The sequence below is a fragment of the Pteropus medius genome, unplaced genomic scaffold (genome assembly GCF_902729225.1).
Source record: "Pteropus medius unplaced genomic scaffold, Ma_sr-lr_union100, whole genome shotgun sequence".
Lineage (NCBI taxonomy): Eukaryota > Metazoa > Chordata > Mammalia > Chiroptera > Pteropodidae > Pteropus > Pteropus medius.
Window position 1 is genome coordinate 12,321,959 of NW_024347791.1, and position 19,834 is coordinate 12,341,792.

At 39.6% G+C, this 19,834-nt stretch overlaps 1 protein-coding gene and 1 pseudogene across 5 annotated transcripts in view; both read left to right on the forward strand.

The window, feature by feature from the left end:
- SLC25A13 (solute carrier family 25 member 13) overlaps nucleotides 1-19,834 on the forward strand; it is a 165,371-nt gene that overhangs the window by 21,180 nt on the left and 124,357 nt on the right. For 3 of the 5 annotated variants that reach the window (XM_039878040.1, XM_039878041.1, XM_039878044.1), the window contains one exon: nucleotides 6,103-6,245. In XM_039878040.1, coding sequence (XP_039733974.1) covers nucleotides 6,103-6,245 — 143 coding nt within the window. Of the gene's footprint in view, nucleotides 1-6,102; nucleotides 6,246-13,855; nucleotides 13,944-19,834 lie in introns of those variants that run through there. The other 2 variants (XM_039878043.1, XM_039878042.1) reach the window with 2 other exon arrangements.
- On the forward strand, nucleotides 7,969-8,087 carry LOC120615223 (uncharacterized; annotated as a pseudogene).

Genomic DNA, 19,834 nt, shown 5'->3' on the forward strand with positions numbered 1-19,834 from the left:
TATTCTAAGATTCTAAGATGGAAAAGGATTTTGAATAATGAAGGTCCAGAAAATACAGGTTTTGTTTCTCACCTGGACTAGTGTCTATTGCTGTACATTTTGGGCTCACCATGGCTAGAATGAGGTGTGTATAAGGAAGCAACAGACATTTTTTCTCTGTGTATTTAAGGTCTGTAATGTAGAACTTTAGTGCTGTAATTCTATGAGACCGTTTGCAGAAGAGCACATAATACGTGCCAGAGAGCCTAGAGAAATGTATAAAGTTCATTAACTTGAGCTGCCGAAGTCATAATCATTCTTTGAATTCAGGACCTGTCTGTTACATATTTCTGTTTTCTAAACCAGCAGTAGTTGCAGGCATCCTTTTGACGGGAAAGGGGAACAACTTAGAGCGTCTCAATAGGTGGTACTTCCTAGACACTTACTGGTCTTTTGGCATGATCCAGTGGAAAGGCTCCAGGTAAAAGCTGTGTCCACCTTTCGAGGCCATGTGACAGCTGGCAAGGCCAGGTTAAGATCCTATTTTGGAACACTGTGTCTTCTCCATCTGCGGTATCCCAATAGCGGGCATGTCTATACTGGAGACAAATCAGATTGGTCAGGGAGACCCAGGGAGGGTAGGAATTCCTTGCAGAGTTCAGGAGCGCCACCTGTGGGGTTTCTGTGTGAGTAGGCCTGTGGGCTGAGGTGGAATCGGACCAGATAGGGAAGTACTGTCATCCCTTGGGGTGGCTAGGACTGCATGACTACACAAGAGTTCTGTCATTAGGGTCTGAGGGGACGATGTAGGGGGAACTGCCCCTGAAGAAAACGGCGATCAGCAGTTTCTGGGAGGGATTGTGGATCTGGCAAAGATTCGAGTGATCTCATCGGGCCTGGATAGTGCAGTACCAGCAGAAATCCTTGGCTCGGCACGCTGAGGCTCTCTTGTTTACCATCTACCGCAGACAGTGTGTGGCAGAGGAAGAGCAGGAGCGAGGCGCCGTGGGGACCGTGCCAGGTGCGTCTGCGCTGTGGCTGGGCTTTGCAGTGAAGTACGATGAGCCTTAAGCCCTGCGTAAACCTGACTACTTTGCTGATTTTCTATGACTTTTTCCTGACTTTTCTTCCTAATGAATATCCCGGCCTTCTGTCTGCTAAACTAGTTAGAGGATTCCTCTGTAGCTTGGGGGAGGTGGAGAGAAGCTTCATTGTACCCTTTGGACCAGATGTGCTTGTAACAGGGAAGTTGGCAGCTGTGGAGAAGAAAAGAGACAGTGGAGCTGAGACAGATAAAGAAAAAGGGGGTTCTGGAGGACTAAAATGAGCCCAATTCTGGCTTATTTTATGTTTTTGAGTTAACATAAATTCCACTGTTCTTTTTTTTTTTTCTTTTTTCAAGTTATTTCCTATTTTAGTAAGTATAGTATTTGTTGTTGGGTAGATAAAGATGTATAAATCATGGCTCTTGCCCTTAACTATCTCACCGTGTGTGTTTAAGTGTTAAGCAAGAAAAAGCTATATTAATGGTTGATAAGCAATATATAGCATTGATTAGCAGGAAGATAATGTGAGGCTAATTACATCTTCCTAGAGAAGGTCATTAAGTTACAGAGAAGTGGGGATATTTGAGCTGCGCTTGAAGATGAGTAGGTAGTTATCAAATGGAGAAAGTAGGGAAGGTCGTGGGGCAAAGGAAGACACTCCAGGCAAAGGAACAGCATGTAGTAAGCAAAATGCTATAAGCGTGCTGGGCGTGTTGGGTATCCTGGGGCACCGGGTCTTGGGTTCTGGTGGTGGGGTGGAACTTGGTGTAAGACATTTCTAGCATAAGGTGTTTGAACTTTATTGCTCAAGCTGTTCTTGAGATGAGTGATGGCTAATGTTTTGTCTGGATGTGGAAGTTGATGTGTTGGTGTGGTCAGTTTTGCTTGATGTGTTTTTTGTCTCCCTAATAACTGCTTCATGATAATTTGGAGACGTACATTGAGTGCTTAAACTGTATAACACCATGAAACTTCGGTGGTGAGTGAGATTTGCAAAATAGATATAAGCAGTTGACTCTGTCTTATAGGAGTTCAGATTTTATAATTTTAAACCAGGAGACCAGGTTTACAGGCAGGCAGCAGGTAAAAAAGAATCTAAATCAGTATACTCAAGGCTCCCATGTATGGTGAAAGCCCATATCATAGGAAATGGAAGGAGGGAGAGGTCTCCATGGTGATAAGTGGTCAGAGAAGGCTCCTTAGGGAATTAGAGGAGACTTGAGGATGAGTGGGAGCTGTAGAGGCATGAGGGAGGGCAGCTTAGGCCAGCCTAGGCAGTCTGGGGAAGAAGAACACATTTGAGTGAACCTGGACGTGGTTTTTGGGAGCAGACAGCTTCTCCAGGTTGAGAGATTCTTGCTCATTCTTCAAATAATGTTTATTTAAATTCAGTTCTGTGCCAAGGAGTCTGCCAAGTATTACAGGGTGTCAGTGACAAAATTAGATGGATAATTAGGAGTTTGGCATTTCTGCTAAACAGTAGGAAGACACTAAAGATTTTCTGAGTAATCCAGTGACACGTGGAGGATGGGTTTGAGATTTGATTGGTGCAGCAAGGGCATGAGTTAGGCAGCTTTGGGTGTAATCCTGGTGTGGGCCCTAATAACTTGATTAGGGTTGTGACAGCAGGAAGAATGGAGAATGGGCAAGTTAAAAACATTTTGAAGGACTATTAGATGAAAATGACTGATCTTATGTAATGGATGAGAGAGAACAGGAGGTAAACATGACCACTGGATATATATCTTGGGTGGTAATAAGAATGGGGAAATTGAGGAGAAAACAGGTAGCTCAAGGGAGAGCAAAGGAGGTGATATGCACTGCTTAGAAGTCTAAAACTGGAAGTGGCTGAATGCCTATAGACGTTGGAGATAGGAAGACGGGGTAACGGAACTGGACAAGAGAAATAGTCCATATTACAAATTGTAGTAGTAATATTTGTTACTACTACACTTGGATTTTTATAATTATTGTCAGTAGAAGCATATATGTTCTTAAATTTTTTCGTAGGAAAAATAAATAATTCGTTTTTCGGAAAACGTTGTTCTTATGACAAAACAGTTCATATTGATAAAAATTTTAAAAGCAGATGCATATAAAGAGAAGTAACTTGTGATCCCAGTAGGTGATCTCTCTCTCTCTAGCTATATCCATCCATCTATGCATCCATCTAGATTTATTTTGAGGAATTAGCTCACACCATCCATTACAGAGGCAGAGAAGTCTCCTGATGTCTGCAAGCTGGAGACCTGGGAAAACTTGTGGTGCAATTCAGTTCAAGTCTGAAGGCCTGAGAACCAGGGTAGCTGATGGTGTAAGTCTCAGTCCTGGAGCCAGAGAAGCTATGTCCCAGCTTAAGCAATGGAGCAGGAATAAAGAGGGTGGAGTCTTCTTCCTCTACCTTTTGTTTCATTAGGCCCTCAAGGAATTAGATGATACCATCCAACACTGGGGAAGGCAATGTACTTTACTGAGTCCACAGATTCAAATGCAAATCTCATCAAGAAACAGTTTCACAGGCACACCCAGAAACAATGCTTCAACTGGGCACCTCTTGGCCAGTCAGTCAGGTTGACACATAAAATTAAGCGTCACAATTAGTATTATACTGGGTTGTTCACGGAATCCTAAAAGCCTTCCCATGTTGTAAGTGTGTGTTTAGTCATATTAAAACTTCTACAAATTGTAAAAGAGAAGGACTTGAGGTCACTTGTAAAATCTATTCCCGAAGAAAGACTAAATAACATTTTAAAGATGTGGTAGCTGTAAGATGTGGTCCTGGACAACCAAGAGATTAAATGGAAAAAACGAAAGTTGGAGGATCCTTACCTGCAATCACATACAGAAACAAAGTACCAATGTATTGAAACTTAAAGGTAAAAAATAAACCTACTTTAAAAAAGCTAAGAGAATGTACGAGTGAATAATTAGCCTTGAGATGAGGAAGAACCAGTTTCTAAAGTTAGAAGTAATGGAAAAAATTGCAAAGGAGAAAAAAACCTACAGACTCAATTATATAAAAATATCAAACTGGAAAAATATTCGCAACAAATGCGATAGACAAGGTGGGGAAAGGGCGTGTTCGCACACTGTTGGGGGGAGCGTAAATTGGTACAATCTTTTCTGGAGAGCAGTGTGATAATAAGCATCAAGAGCCTTAAAGTTCCTCTCCTTTGACTCAACAATTTCTTTTCCAGGAGTCTAGCCTTCAAAAATTGCCAGGAATTTGCACAAATGTTATATACACGGCTGGTTACCTTAGCTTTATTTAAAAATACTCCAAACTGGAAATAATCCAACTCTACTGGAGAGGAGTTAAATTTTGTTTTTAAGTTAATTCTTTACTACGATAAGCAAACATAGGTGTAATTCAAAATCACAGTGTTGCTGTAATTAGCAGTGTCATTTCCTTTATATTTCAGTCTTGTTTTTGCCTCATTTAGGAAAATCAAAATAGAATTCTTTCACATTTTCTAAAAGCTGAATTCATTGCTAACTGAAGAATGGGATTAGTGGGCCATCTTTGAGCTTTTCTTCTGTATTATGCTAAAAAATGTGAAATAAAACTAGTAATATAGAAATTTATAAATTGCTTACTGTGTGTAAGATGTTGTGCTAAGATTATTACATGATTATTACTTTATTTCTAGGATCAACGGTATGAAGGAGGTAATGTTGTTATCTCTATTTTATAGGTAAGGAGCCAGAGGCCCAGAAAGCATTAGTTACTTACCTGAGGTCATACAGGTGGTAAGAGGCAGAAGGAGAACTCAGGGCAGCCCGTGCCCGAGGGACTCCAACGCTTGTTACTGAGTATTTAAGCAAGAGCTTATCCTTCACTGGAATTAAAATGTAGAAATAACAAGTGGCTTTTTAAAACAATTTAAATCAGGCTTAACCTTGGGGTTACAGTTGGAGTGGAGACGCTATTATTGTACCTCACTTCATTGTGCTCCCCCGTCACAGTGGCCACCAGTGTGGTTCCTGTCACCCATCTCTTTCTGTTCTTTGTATAGCTCGTTGTCCTCACCTCCCACCTACTACTGTCCACCTAAATCACTGTTCCGTTCCTGGAATCAAGAGACTCTTTCCTGCTCCGTTAGGAAATCATGGGATCCCCAGGTCGTTTCTCAGCATTTCCCACAGTCCCTGGGGCTCCATGGAGCAGGAGTTAGCGAGTTCCCACTTACAGGAGCTGGAATGTACCACACTAAAGGTACGACCTGGGGGAACGCTACGACACAGCATCGCATGCCACCTAGTTCTTGTTGACCATTTCTGCTCTAGAATGAAGAGGACACTAACTAGAGCAGCATTTCATACCCACTTCCATAAAATCCCACAAGAAGCCGTGCAGTTCGTAGTTTATTTTCCAGCTCAGCCTGTCATCCTTTCTTGCGTCATTGATGCCCTTGAAGCATGAATGGGCAAAAGAATTAGGTTGTTTTTACCTAGGACTTTATAATTAGTCCTACTTTTAATAAAAGCTATATGTCCTTGTTAAAGAACAAGCCATAGTTGTCTTTCCAAACTTCTGTAAGCCAGAGTTTTTCAGCCTCATAACTACTGATGTTGTGGGCTGGATCACTGTGTTATGGGGGCATCCCATGCATTGGATAGTGTTTAGCGATGTCCCTGGCCTCTGCCAACTAGATGCTAGTAGTATCCCTCCTCTCCAAGTTACGACAATTAAAATTATCATCAGACACTGCCAGATGTCCCCTATGGGGAAAATAAAGACAGAGGAAGCTCAGAGTTAGAGAACTCCACCCCAGAAAGGCAGGTTATAGATAGAGTAGACTAGTTCTTGTAGGTTGCATTTGGCTGGGACATTGGTGTTTGTAAGCTGGACGGTCAGGCTAAGCTGCCCTCAGTTGAGAACCACTGGTATAAACGTTAAATTTGGCAAACTCTGTTTTTGTTTTTCTTTGATGTGATGGGAAGTAACTGTCTTTGTGAAGAGAATATTATCATATCTGATATTTTATCCTTTGAATATTTTCAGCTTTTTAACTTATTAATCTTATGATTGTATACTTTTGAGACTAAAATATCTTTTCTCTCTCTTTTTAAATAGTATGCAAGCATTGAAAAAAATGGTGAATTTTTCATGTCTCCCAGTGACTTCGTCACTCGATATTTGAACATTTTTGGAGAAAGCCAGCCGAATCCAAAGACTGTGGAACTTTTAAGTGGTGTAGTGGACCAGACCAAAGATGGGTATGTTTATTTTTAATGATCTCATTTAACTTTTTGTGTTTGAAACAACTGTCTGTTGCTTTAATGATGAGGATGTCATTGTAAACACACGTCTCATCTCCTAAGCGCATCATTTTTTCTACCTATTGCAATCAATACATTATTTTAGAAATAATACTTTAATATTTTCTTTAGTGTTCTTATCACAGCTGAGGATTCTATGTGTGTATTTTTTTGACATAGTTTAAAGAACTATTTATAGTTTCACAGAGCTATTGTTGATAAGTGGTATGAAGATATACCAGTATGTTTACTATATGTAAGTTGGTATTTTTCAAGGCAACTATAAAAATTGTGAGTAAATGTAAAATATAGCTCTAAGAACATAGCTTTTCTATAATATTTCTCTGCTCAAATAGCTTTTAAATCTAACGCGTGATTAAATACGAATAACAGAAGAATATGATTCCAAATCCCCATGAAAGTTGTTCTGCCAAGCTGGAAGGGAGAGACCGAACCATCTGAGATTAAATAAAACATTTTGCAAAATGCTTTTGGGTTTTTTCCCCCTACCAGTCTTCTCCATTTACATTTTTAAAATGAGTCTTTCCTAAGCCGTATAAAATTGCAGTTGGTTTTCATCATGTAGTGTAGAATTTGGGGCTTTGAATTCTTGTTAATATGAACACTAGTGACTACCCCTAATAGCCAAGTATAATCAGGAATAGGCTTTCTTTATGTGAACTGTAATAGACCCAGCCATATGCCCACACTGCTTGCCAGCACCCCCTTTGACAGATTGCAGTTATCTGCCATTCTGGGGTGGTGTTCTCTAGCTCAGAGCTCTCTGTCACGTGTCTGATTCTCCCACATGCATCGGTTTGAGATACAACCAAAGTAAACTCTCTTGGTGTACTTCAAATGCTTTCAGTTTTTACCAGCATTTCCCTTTTCTTATATATGAACCTGTTGTCCCATCTTGCATGGAAATAACCTCCTCTAAAGTGAAGGTCTTGCAGAGTGGAAAGGAGTGGGAGGAAACTGGCAAGTATACTTTCTGTAATATCCTGGAGGATTGCTGGATCAAGCCTTCTCTCTTTGTTCTAGTAGCAGTTACTTCTGTTTTCCATCTCCACCCCAAGGTAGCAACTTAGCTTGGTAAGGGAACATCGTGTATGAGTAGGCCTTCGTTCGCTCACAGGGCCTCTATAGAGTAGTGCAGGGAGAGGCTGAGGCATATTTCATACCAGCCTATTGAAGCAAAAACTAGATAGGATACAGATTTATTCTAGCAAACATTTTTTTGAGAAAATTTGGTTGCTTCCATACTCTCTGTGCTCAGGATTCAGAGGAAAGGTGATGAACCTCACATGCAACATAAATTATCTAACTCAGTGTTTAAGATCAAATTTTTTTCTTTCTTGATAGTTTAAAATTTCTTTAAACTACAGAAAACTTGAAAGGATACAATGAACACCCAGTACATACCCGTCATCTAGATTGACTAATTGTTAACATTTTTTCCACCTTTGTGCTCTTTGTTTTACACCCTTTCTTCTTTACGCAACAGGCACACACATAATTTCCTTTTGTGCTTGGACTATTTAACTATAAATTACAGAGAATTAACAGCCATGTCAAATATTATCTAATATCCGGTCCATATTCAAATATACCGATCTCTTCACCCCTCACCTCCCACTCTCAAATGCCTCCTTGCCTTTTTTTAAAATCCAGGATGCAAGTCTACGGCCATGCCACCCTGAATGTGCCTGATCTCGTGTGATTTTGGAAGCTAAGCAGGCTTGGGCCTGGTTAGTACTTGGATGGAAGACAACCTAGGAATACCAGGTGCTGTAGGCATTAAAAAAAAATCCAGGATCCAGTCTAAGTTTTTCTGTTACATTTAGCTGTTTATATCTTTTAATTTAGAACAGACCCTTGCTTTCTATTATTTTTTTATGACATTGATTTTTAAAATCCAGGCCCATTCATTTTGTTTAGGTCCCATGTTCTGGACTTGTCTGATTGTGTCTTCATGCCTGCCTGGATTCATGTTACATTTTGGGGTTAGGAGAGATTCTGTATACCTGCTCTATCTTCTCAGGAGGCATGCTGTCCCAGCATTGAAGATGCTAAGTTTGGTCACTTAGTTAAGGTGGTATCCACTAGATGTTTCCATTGTATGGGGGACCACTTTTGTTTTATAATTAGTAGATAGAATACTTTAACAATGTGTGGATATCCTGTTTCCCAGCAATATTTCGCCCAATAGTTTTAGTATTCACAATAATCCTTTCTTGAATCAGTTATTACAATGGGGTATGAAAACTGGTGATTTTAAAATTCTATCCTATTTACCATTCTTTGGTAAAGAAAAGCTAGCTTACTTCCCTTCTCTTTTCTTTCTCTCTTAACCGTTTACATCAGTATAAATTCATGGACTTATTTATTTTAACTTCAATGTGTTATAATCTGTTACTGTTATTCCCTTAGATGCTAAAATTGTCCTATCGTGGTCAGTGGGTGTCCCTTCAAGCTGGCTCCTGTACGCTTAGCCTTTGAGTGCTCCTTGCTTTTGGTAAATAGGATGTTCTAGGCTCACTTTGGATTTTTCCTGCCTCTGGAAATCACTCTTTTCTCCAAGAAGCCCTTTTTAGCTGGGATTGGCGTTTGGAAACAAAGATCTGAGCACTGGCTTATTATTACTAGGGTGTTACTGCTTCTCTGACTTTTAGTAGAAAGAGCTGGGAAATATACTTTAAAAAATCAAAAGTTCGTATTGACATTTCCTGTTTAAACTTAACATTACAGGATTTTTTCTTTGTCTTTTATTTTGTATCTCTTCCTCTCTTTCAGTATTTTGGTTCCTAATTACATTAATACATTTAGGGGCATTAATTCGTATAATCATAATACTTTCTAATGTATTTTGCCTTCTTTTCCATCCCCATCTCCAATTCACTAGATGCCTTAAATTCATTAGATGCAACATTGTAACATACATTTTACATGTATAATAAAACATAACATATATATATTTTCAAAAGCTTATAACAAATCTGAAATGTTGGCTTTATTTTCCTGGTTTTACAGAGGCGACTGCTGAGGCTCTCAGTGTTCAAACAATTTGCTGCCAAAAAGGTGCCCAGGCCTGTCAAAACCCTGACATTTGCAGTGTTCGGAACTGCCTCTTCTCTCATAATCTCGCAGTCCTCTTTAACCTGACATTTTCTTTAAGGTGTTGTGTTATCTTAAATCTCTGTGTTTTACTGTGACAGAGAAAATCGTAGAGGGCCTCAATCTGTTACCCTTCGGCTAACTTATTCTTTTCTAGTTGTGAAAAGAGTATTAACAGTGAACAACTCAGTTTTAAAAGGGAAAAGAACCACCCATAATTTCAGCTTGACAGAGATATTTTGAACTTTTTAGTATCTTCCATCATTTCTTAACCTGCATTGATATTTTTTATAATTTGAATTCATTTTTATTATAATTCTCCTTCATAATCTTTTAGACTATATCAGTCAATTTTCATATCTTCATATGCTGTTCACATTAACAGTATTAAATAGCTTCACCATTTTCTATCAAATTAATGTACCATACTTTATGAAATCATGCCCTTATAGAGTAATGTCAGTTTCTAATTTTCTAAAATAAGTAGTATTAGAGTGAATATCTTCATTCATATGATATTTTCCCTTTCCGTTTGATTACTTCCTTAGAAAGAAATTAGAAGACAAAGATTCCTGGGTCTAGGGTAGAACTATTTTATCGCCCACCATGTGTATCGTGGTAATTTTTCCAAAAGGGCTGAGCAAGTCGAAGAATTCTTCCAAGGTGTTTATGCTTACTGAGCTACTAGCAAAGGGCCAGTGTTTGAGCCTGGGCCTGCCCAAGGCCTGTTCAGATGTTGATGTGCCATTTTCCCTAATCCTAACCCAGACACACAGCTCCTCAGTATTTACTTCACAAATAGGTATAACCATACATTCGTTCTCAGTGTAAAACTATGAATTCCTTTAGTTCCCCTTCCTTTCTCTCTCTCTCTTTTTTTTTTTTGAAGCATGGCATTTGTCAAGTTCATAGTCACAAATTATTAACTAAAATCAACCTTTGTTCCTTGAAAAACTTACATGGCAGAAGCCACATGTTGGCCCACGGAAGCACAACACACACAGCAGACAATGGCGAAGCACTGGAGTAGGCTTTATTCATTTAGCCGGGCTCTTGGGGCCGTAATCACCTAGCTTGACTGGCCAGAAGAATTTTAGTGCATAACTTTGTTAAAATTTGAAAAGCAATTTATAGATTGACAACCTTAAGATTTAAAAATAGTGACAGCTGTGCTGACCCAGAGGTCATGGTAAGTTAAATAACTGATTTTTAGGTAGGTACTACTGTCCATTAGCTGTGGTTTCTTGAGTGTGCAAACCAGGTCCTGCATATTTTGGTATCTACAGTATCTAGTCCAATATCTGGCCTCTGCTTCACATCAATTTGTTGACTAAACTTAGGCAGAGCTACTCAGAAGGGTTTACTCTGTAATGTTATGAAAGCCCAAGACTATTGAGAGAATAGAAGGTCTAGTTCATATTCTAGGTTACTCACTGTAGTAGTCTGAATAACGGCTACCTGAAGATATCAAGTCATAATCTCTGGAATTTGGAAATGGAGCCTTATTTGGAAAAAGTTTCTTTAAGATATGATTAAATTAAGGATTTTTTTTTTAGTGGTGACATTGGTTAACGAAATCCAGTAAGTTTCAGAAATTAAGAATTTTGGAATGATGATATTACCCTGAATTATCAGTGCCTTACTTGCTATCACAGGTGTCCCTATAAGAAGCAGAAGTTTTGACACAGACCCTGGCAGGAGTAACCATAGAGATTGGAGTGATGTGTCCATAAGCAAAGGAACACTTGGGGCCACCAGAAGCTGGGAGAGGCAAAGAATTCTCCCCTAATGAATCTCTCTTTGGAGAGGCTGTGACCCCACTGTCACTCTGATTTCAGACTTCTGGTCCCCATGAACTCCAGGCATGGAAGTTAACCACCTGTGTACCGCGTGAACTTATGGTAAAGGGATCCAGTTTTTCTGGAGCACTCCTGATTCCAATTTAATGTTTCATGAGATTGCGACTTGGTCAGCCTTCCATGCTGTGAGCTCCTCTCAGAGTGCTGTACAGTTTGTCGTTAACAGCTGTTTGAGAACCCCATCTCTGTGCCTGGCTGTTCTGTATGTTGAGGATAACTGGTGAGTGGAAAAAACATGGTACGTGCCCTCTTGGAGCTTCTAATTTAGTGGAGCAGACAGGTGTTCATCAGAGAACCACAAAAAAATGAACTGATGTGTGATAAATGTGAAAGAGGAGCATGGTGTGAGAGACGGTAAAGGGGGGCTTCCGTGCTGACTGGGAGGTTAGGAAAGACTTCCCGATGAGTGCCATTTGAGCTCTAGGAGTTGAAGAAAGGGTATGGGGGACAAGGGACAGAGCACTGCAGACAGAGGGAACAGTGATTGCCAAGGGTATTCTGAAATGCAGAGGCTGGCATGCTTGGAGCATGGAAGGTACAGGACACAGTGGTAGGGAGGTAGGAGTGGGCAGGCTGCGTAGGAACTTCTAATTCATATTAAGAATTAAGGGTTCTTATCCTAAGAGCAATGGAGCGCTGTCAAAGGGGGATTTGAGTCAGGACTGGCAGAACTTGCCTATGCTGCAGCGTGCTTGCTGTGATTTCACTGGTCCTCTGCTCTTCCCTTCTGATTGTCTGTTATGTTTAGATTTCCCTGAATTCCACTGTTTTAATAGATTTAATCATGGGCATACTCATTTTTTGAGGTACTTTGTGGGAGATAAGAAGAAACTTTGCCCACGCCTGGACACCTTTTATTTAGTGGGTGTCACAGGCGAGGAAGGCTTGTCCCAGCATCTGGCGGGAGTGAGGATGAGAAAGCCGGGGAAGAGGAGGGAACAAAGGTCTCTAAAGGCTTCTCAGGCCTTCTCACCTTGCTTGCTGTTGGATTGTTTGTACGGTTTTTGATATGTCTTTTAGATTGTGATGTTTTTGTTTAAAATAGGAATGAAGCTTTCTTTGTGTATCATGTAAGTGTGATTTTTATACATTGTTCACATAGCTATCTAGGTAAAAATAAATGTTGTGAGTGTGTCCCTTTGAGCATTGTAAACATGTTTCCATTTGTTATTTGTTTTTGTTATTAACTGTCTTACTGGAGAGGTCTTAAGCTCAAAGTGTGTTTCCATGAGTATCTGATCTCACCTGGAAAGACTAAGTGGTGCCTGTATAAGCTGGAGGTGTTGGGCGCCTGGCCTCTTGGGCTCAGGGTGCTGGCTGCGTGTTAACAGCTCTGACCCCTGTCTGTGTGGAGTGGGCACTGGGTGGATCTGCTTTCTAATTGGTTTGCTTGGATTGTGTACAAATTTACCACATACACATTTCCAGTCTTAAGTGTGGTACCTCTTTGCAGCCCAGAATGTCAGAAATTCTGGTTACTTAATGATGAGTTGACATGTCCAACTTACTACATTACCAGCACTCATTTCGTTGAATCAAAATGGTAGCAGTGGAATCAACATCCACAAATCATTTCTTTCTGTTCCGTATGTGGAGGATCAGTTCTGCAACAGTGCCCATTTGAAGTAGGAAGAATAAGGATGTCAAAGAAGAAAAAAGAGAAGTCTAGAGTTTTAAAATGTGTGTCTATATAAATAAAGTGTATTCTCTGCTTTTCCCATGTTTGTTATTTTTCCTTCTGAGAAAAAAAAAAATAAGACCTTTTAAATACTTCGCAGGGTGAAGGAGTATATAATGTTGTTGATGACACAATCATTTTTCTATACCTGTTTTCACTTTGTGAAGCTGTCACGATGAAATCCAGGCCTTGGCCACATGCTGGGAGTTAATGAGGTTTACAATTGGCAATGCTTAAAGAGTATTAGGGTAATGTATTTAAACATCAGCAGTTCACAGTCTGCAGTGCTCATCATCTGTCAGATACAATCCGGAATCAATAAGAGGAGGCCTTTCAATTTGCTAATAAGGAAAGTTTTCTACACTGCTAGGGTGGACACAGATCTCAGATAAACACATGAAATTCATAAACTATAGTATTAAGCAAAAGCATCTCTTTATTAAAAAAAAAAAATCGATAATAATCACCATCAGTCACCTGAGAAGCTTAAATTTTCTTCTTAGTCATCAGACTCCCAAATTAATCTACCAAAACAAAAAGCCTCATTAGCAGCTCTCATTGAATCAGTGTTATTTTTTCTTTCTCTCAAGGTGTCTGATTAACCCCCTTTCTTTTTGCATTACTCACTTTGTGTTAATATTTGATGTCTGAAATCATAGGGGGAGTGCGTGCAATGTGGTGGCTAGACACTGTCTGCGAGGGGTGAATTAAAAAGAATTCTTAAAAAGGTTTGTATTATGTTGCTGGTATATTAGAAAACCTTTAGGAATGTCAGGTGCCTGGGATTATTTTCTTTTTAATTCCAGAAAGGGTTGATTAATGACGAGGTGCTGATTTCACTTCTCATTCCTGTGTGCGGATAGCCCTCCCTTTCTTCCCCTTTGTTCTTTTGCATACCAATCGAGACTGTCCTTTGGAGAGTTTTGCTGTCAAGGGAAGGTGAGAGATGGGACCATAGCTGGAGGGGAAAAGAAGGTGAAAAGAAAAGAGGGTCTTTTTAAGGTGAGTAGATTAAGCATCACTTATCCCGATGGGAATGACTCTGCGGACAGTGGAGAATTGACACACTGTAGGAGAAAAGAAAAGTCTAGTGTCTTGTCTGTGTGGGAGGTGGCCTCTTGTGAGTGTGAGACCTTTTCAAGGAGTTGATGAGGTCCAGACTGTTGACATGATAACATTAAGATGTGATCTGCCTTACTCGCTGTGTTGTATTTGAACTGATGGTTCTAAAAGCAACGGTGGGTAAAACGGCTGGTGCCCTATCTCTAATGAAACAGTGCCACTAAGCCACACACTGTGAGCCATCATGCTCTCACATTCTCAGCACCCATTCCCACCACCCATTCCCAGCAGCAGCAGTGGTGATGATGATGCCGCCAGTTCTGCTTCAGGGTGGCCTTGAAGAAGTAGTAAAAAAATATTGATTTTCTTAAATCTCACCCTTAAGTAGATGTCACTTTAAAATTCTGAGTGACTAAATGGGAAGTGTCCATGAGGACTTGCTCACTGTCGTCTGATGGTTGTCTGGAGAAAAGCGCTTGAGCAGTGTTTTGAGTTGCCAGTTAAGCTAGTTATTTATTTTTTTCATGGAACACTTTTTTTTTTTAAATTTGAAAGAATGACTTATTTGAAAGAATTAAAATTCTCACATGACAGTTTCCCATTACGTAAAGATTTTTCTGATGTAATTAGTGCTGATATTAATTATGTGATTTTTAAATATAGTATAATGAGATGTGCCAACATTCGGAAGATCTGCATAACTTAGGGAAACATGTTTTCCAGATGACCAAGTAAATGTTGTTTCGGAATCATGCATGTGTAAAAGATCTATTCAAGGTACAAGCAGACCCGTGGATTTTAATGTAACAGAATGGGAAGTGTTCATGGATGCAGGTTCAGCTTCCACATTGCAACTGATTTTTAAGAAACTATCACTTGTTGAGATTTGGTGTTGTATCATAGAAGAATATCCACAATTAACTAGACAGACAAGCTATTAAAATACTCCTTCCATTTGTAACTATGAGTTTGTGTAAGACTGAAATCCTTCATATCCTCCAACAAAAACAATATATTACAGCGGACTGAATGCATCCATTAAGTCAGTCGTTTAAGAGATTTGCAGACATAAAACTTTTTTTTCCTCACTATGTGTTTTAGAAACTGTCGTTATTTTTCGTACAAATATGTTATTTACATTGCTGTGTAATAGGTTTATTCACTTTTTAATGTAATAATAAATATTTTTTAAATATTAGTTTTAATTTTCTACATAGTAAATATAATAGCTATAATGCACATAAATAAAAGCTCCTTGAGAACCTCAATAATTCATAAGCATCTAAAGTGTTCCTGAAATCCAAAAGTTTGAGAAATACTGAGCTAGAAAAATAGAAGGGCAAGTGGAATATAGAGTAAAAATGTCATATAAATTTAGTGGTAGGATTTGGGGAACATTTTCTTCTTGGTTTTTCTCTGGGAAATAGATGAGAGAGAGGATGAGGGTTGAAGTATTGGCATTTTGAGAGAGAAGAACTTACTAAACAGTCGTCTGGAAGTGGGAGGGCGAATGGACGAGAGAACATAGCATGGCTGGGCAGGACTCACTGGAGGCCCACCTGAGGATTTGTGCTCACAAAATTCAAAGTGAAACTGCTTAGTGTGGCTGTGTGCTCTCCAGCTGAGTTCAGCTGCTTAGCTCCTGGCATAGAGTAGGAAATGTTGGATACATCCCAGGTTGAGGACATGGCCATTGAATAATCCAGGGCCGGAGAGGTGCCACAGAGGCGAGGGATGTGCAAGGGAGCAATTGTAATGATTGACTATAGATTTACTATGGCTAAGAGGTAAAGAGAGGATATTGGAGTAGGAGACAGTGAGAAGGTGGTAGGCTTATTGAACTGCAGGTTTCAGTGTGGTAGAAGATTGTTGAAGTCGAGGTATCAGAAGGCGTGAGCAGGAAGACTAGAAGTTAGTGGCCAAAAAGTGAGATGCATAAAAGTGAGAATAGGGAGGTATTGCAGTTATTGATAGTGGCAAAAGTCTAGAGTCTGACCATGGGAGTGAATGACTAAGGAAAGGTGGAGAAAAGATCATTGGAAGAGAGGAGTTCAAGAAATTGGGAGGCCTAGGTGTTTGAGGGATTAGTATATTGAAGGATAAGTATGTTGAAAATACTGAGAATTAAGGTAGCAGTAGGATTGGAGAGTGTGTCAATGAGCCAAAAGCTAAAACATGGTGGGGTGGTGGGGAGGGATACAGATCAGTTGTTCTTAGGTGACAGAAACAAGGAGGGATGGTATAGTCAGATGATGTAAGTATTTGAACTGGGGGTGAGAGCGGGAGTGTTGGGGAATGGTCTAGGAGACACAGCGAGAATGAAGGAGTACACCTACCCTGCTCGTAAGCCTGGTGCAACCCAGTACTGCAGAGGAGAGCCCCTCGCTGTTTAAGGAGGGGGCTGCGGAAGAAAGATCATCCTCAAGGGAGAACCATGTATTGGTTGGAGCAAGAATGTGGAGGGGTTCTTAAAGGATTCCTCTGAAAAGGATTTCCTTTAGTAAAGAGATTGAGGATGAGATTTTGCTCATCATGAATTGTGAAATCTTGAAGGCACAACGGAAGGCTTTTTGGGAGATGGCAAAAGAATAAAGAAAATGCAGAGCCCATGGGGATTGGATGTGGGTGATAAAAGGGTGACCAGAGGGTCTTGGGCTGCTGGTGGAGGTCAACATGCACAGGATAAAGGACCCAATGGAATTAGTTCCAGTGGACTCCACACTGTATGTGCTGGGAGATAGGGGTATTTGCAGAGAGGCTAGGAGGCCTTGGGAGGGGCAATTTTATTCCTTGAAGAACTTCTAAAGTAAAATTATTCTGTGAGATTTGAGCTCTGCTGTGTTTTGTTTTGGTTTGGTTTGGTTTTTTGTTTTTGTGTGTGTGTTTGTTTTTTGTTTTTCCCTAGATGGTTAGACTAAAGGACAAGGCAAGCAAATAGTTACTGAGCACACAGAGGAGAGGGTTCCAGACCCAGTGTTAACAGTTTCCACCTGTTTTCTCCTTTAATCTTCATAACAAATCCTTAGACTAGGTACTTTTGCCCCCATTTTTTTTAGAAGGGGGTGCACAATCAGAGAGTTAAAATAATTTGCCCAAAATTACATAGCTAGTGAATTCTGGAACTAGAATTTGTACTTAGTTCTTTTTTATTTGTGCCCTACCTGCTCTACCATGGAACTTTCTAAGTATAGAGAAGAATATTAAAAATAGAGCTTTGCATGAGAACTGAGCATATGTCTTTACTTAAAAGTTATGATGCCCTTTGCAAGATTCTTACCCTTTAAGACTTTTTGGCCAACTATCATCTTTACCACCAGACTTAGGAAAAACTGTCCTCACATTTTTTTTTTTTTTTTTAACCCAGGAATAGTTTTCAGAACACTTTTTCCCTTTTACTAACCTTAGACTCAACCTTGAGGTACCATGGCATACCATGTTCTCAGAATACTTACCTTTACCGGGCTAGCACCTCTCCCTTCTTCCCAGTATGTGAAGGTGAGAGCGCAAATACTGTTCCCTCCCACTTTCCTCGTTTGGTCTTGCTTTACTGGTACCATAGGTGTTTAAAACTTAGATCTAAAACTGTAAAGAAAAGAAATCAAATGTAAGCACTGTTTCCCAGCTACTTGCAAATCTGTTTCCCTACCAATGTCAGTGTTGTAGGCACAGGATATGGCAGTGGCTTAAATTAAGTCATGCGATAAACTGTGAGGATTGAAGTGTAACCTGAGATTTAGTGCCTATTAACTTTCCCATTGATTGTGACATAATTGTCAATGAGTCACTTCCTATTAAATAGAATGAAGCTCTCAGACTTTAATGAAGGTTTTTGAGGGTAAGGCTTCCATTGCAATTTGCTATAAAGGTTTTGGGATCTTCAACCTCGAAAAGTAAGGAGTGAAAGAAGATAACTGACTCACTTTCATAGAAATTGTAGAATAATTTAGTTTCTGTAATAAAGCATATATAGTAAGATAAAGTGGCCTTGGGTTACAAATTGAGAGAATCTTGATTTTTAAAAAAATCTAGGTTATTTTTAGATTTATTAATTCATTTAACAAATGTTTATTGGCACCAACTATGTTCCAGGCATTGTTCTAAACAAAACAGTAAACATTGTGTTCTTACATAGCAAATAGACAACGTGAACCAATAGATGTTTATGACAGAGGCAGGTAGCTGTATCTACTAAAGCAAGGGGAGAGGATGGTAAGTGACTGTGTGTGGGCTCTGGGGTGCCGTGGTCAACAGGGTTGTCAGGCAAGACCTCTTTGAAATGTGACATTTAGGCAGAGCCCTCAGAGCCATGTGAGAATCTGAGTTGGGCTTTCTAAGTAGAGGGAATGACAGATGCAGAGCCTGAGGTGGGAGGGTGCTTGACATGTTTGAGGACAGTAAGGAGACCCATTTGGCTAGAGGTTGAGGAGGAGGAGGAAAGTGGAAGAAGCCAAAAAGGTATCCAGGGGCCAGATTATATCCTATTAAAGATCTTACAGAATTTTATTCCAAGTGTAGTAGAAGTCACTGGAGAGTGTTGAGCATGGGACTGACATGATGTGAATTAAATTTTAGAAGGATCTTCCTAACTGATTTGTAAAGGATAGAGTGAAGTGGGCAGGAGTAGAGGAAAGGCCAGACATCTTTGGACTAGAGTAGTAGTTGTAGACCTGGTAAGAAGTGGTCGGATTTGGGATTTTCTTGATAGATTGGATATGAGATGTGAGAGAGGGCAATCTGAGCAACATAGGAAATTCTTGGAGAGGAATAGGTTTGGAAGCAAAACTAAGAGTTCTGTAGGACGTGTTAATATTCAGATGCCTATGAATGGATAAAGAAGATGTGATACACACACACACACACACACACACACACACACACACAAATGGAATATTACTCAGCAATAAAGAATGAAATGTTGCCATTTGCAACAACAGGGATGAACCCGGAAGGTATCTATGCTAAATTAAATGAGTTAGACAGAGAAAGACAAATATGGTGCGGTTTCACTTATATGTGGAATCTAAAACAAACAAACAAAACAAAATAAAAACAGACTCATCGAAATAGATAAGATTGATGGTTGCCAGAAGGGAGTGGGGTGGCCGGATGGGCGTAAATCATGAAGGGGAATATACTCAATAATATTGCAATAAGTTTGCATGGTGACAGATGATTACATTGTAAGGTACAGAAATGTCGAATCACTATATTGTACACCTGAAACTAATACTATATACCAACTATACATAAATTAAAAAAAATATATCGAAGTGCCTGTTAAACATGCAGTTGGAAAGGTAGGCTGTTAGATATTTAGGTATAGATTTCCAGGGAGAGGTCTGGGTTAGACAGACACAGGAGTCAAACAAATTGCTTGATCAGAGCCAATTTTCAGCATAAGGAATCGGTGCTGTAATTAGTAACTTTAAAGGTTCAGCGATTTGGGGATTGTTTTTTGTGGGAATGGGAGCCTTTTTAATATTGAGTTTTTTGAACTCATATGCTTTTTAAATATATATTTGGCATGTTTTAATCAAATGTGTTTATCACATCTTTGGCCAATGAGAACCCTTTTATTTTTTCATTAGTCTTTTCTGATAGACTCCATTAATATGTCATAGCTTACTTGCTTTCTGGCAAAACAGGATGTTATTTTGTGTATTTCCTGCTCCAGACCTAGAATCATTCACTCCTCCATGGAGCCCTTATTCTTCTTAATGGGCAGTTGTGTTTAGAGACCACAATTTGGGTGGTAAGTGTATTTTTTCTTTTAGGTTGTTACTGCTTTTAGGTCTTTTTAGTAGATAGCACGGGGAAAAAAGTCTTCATTT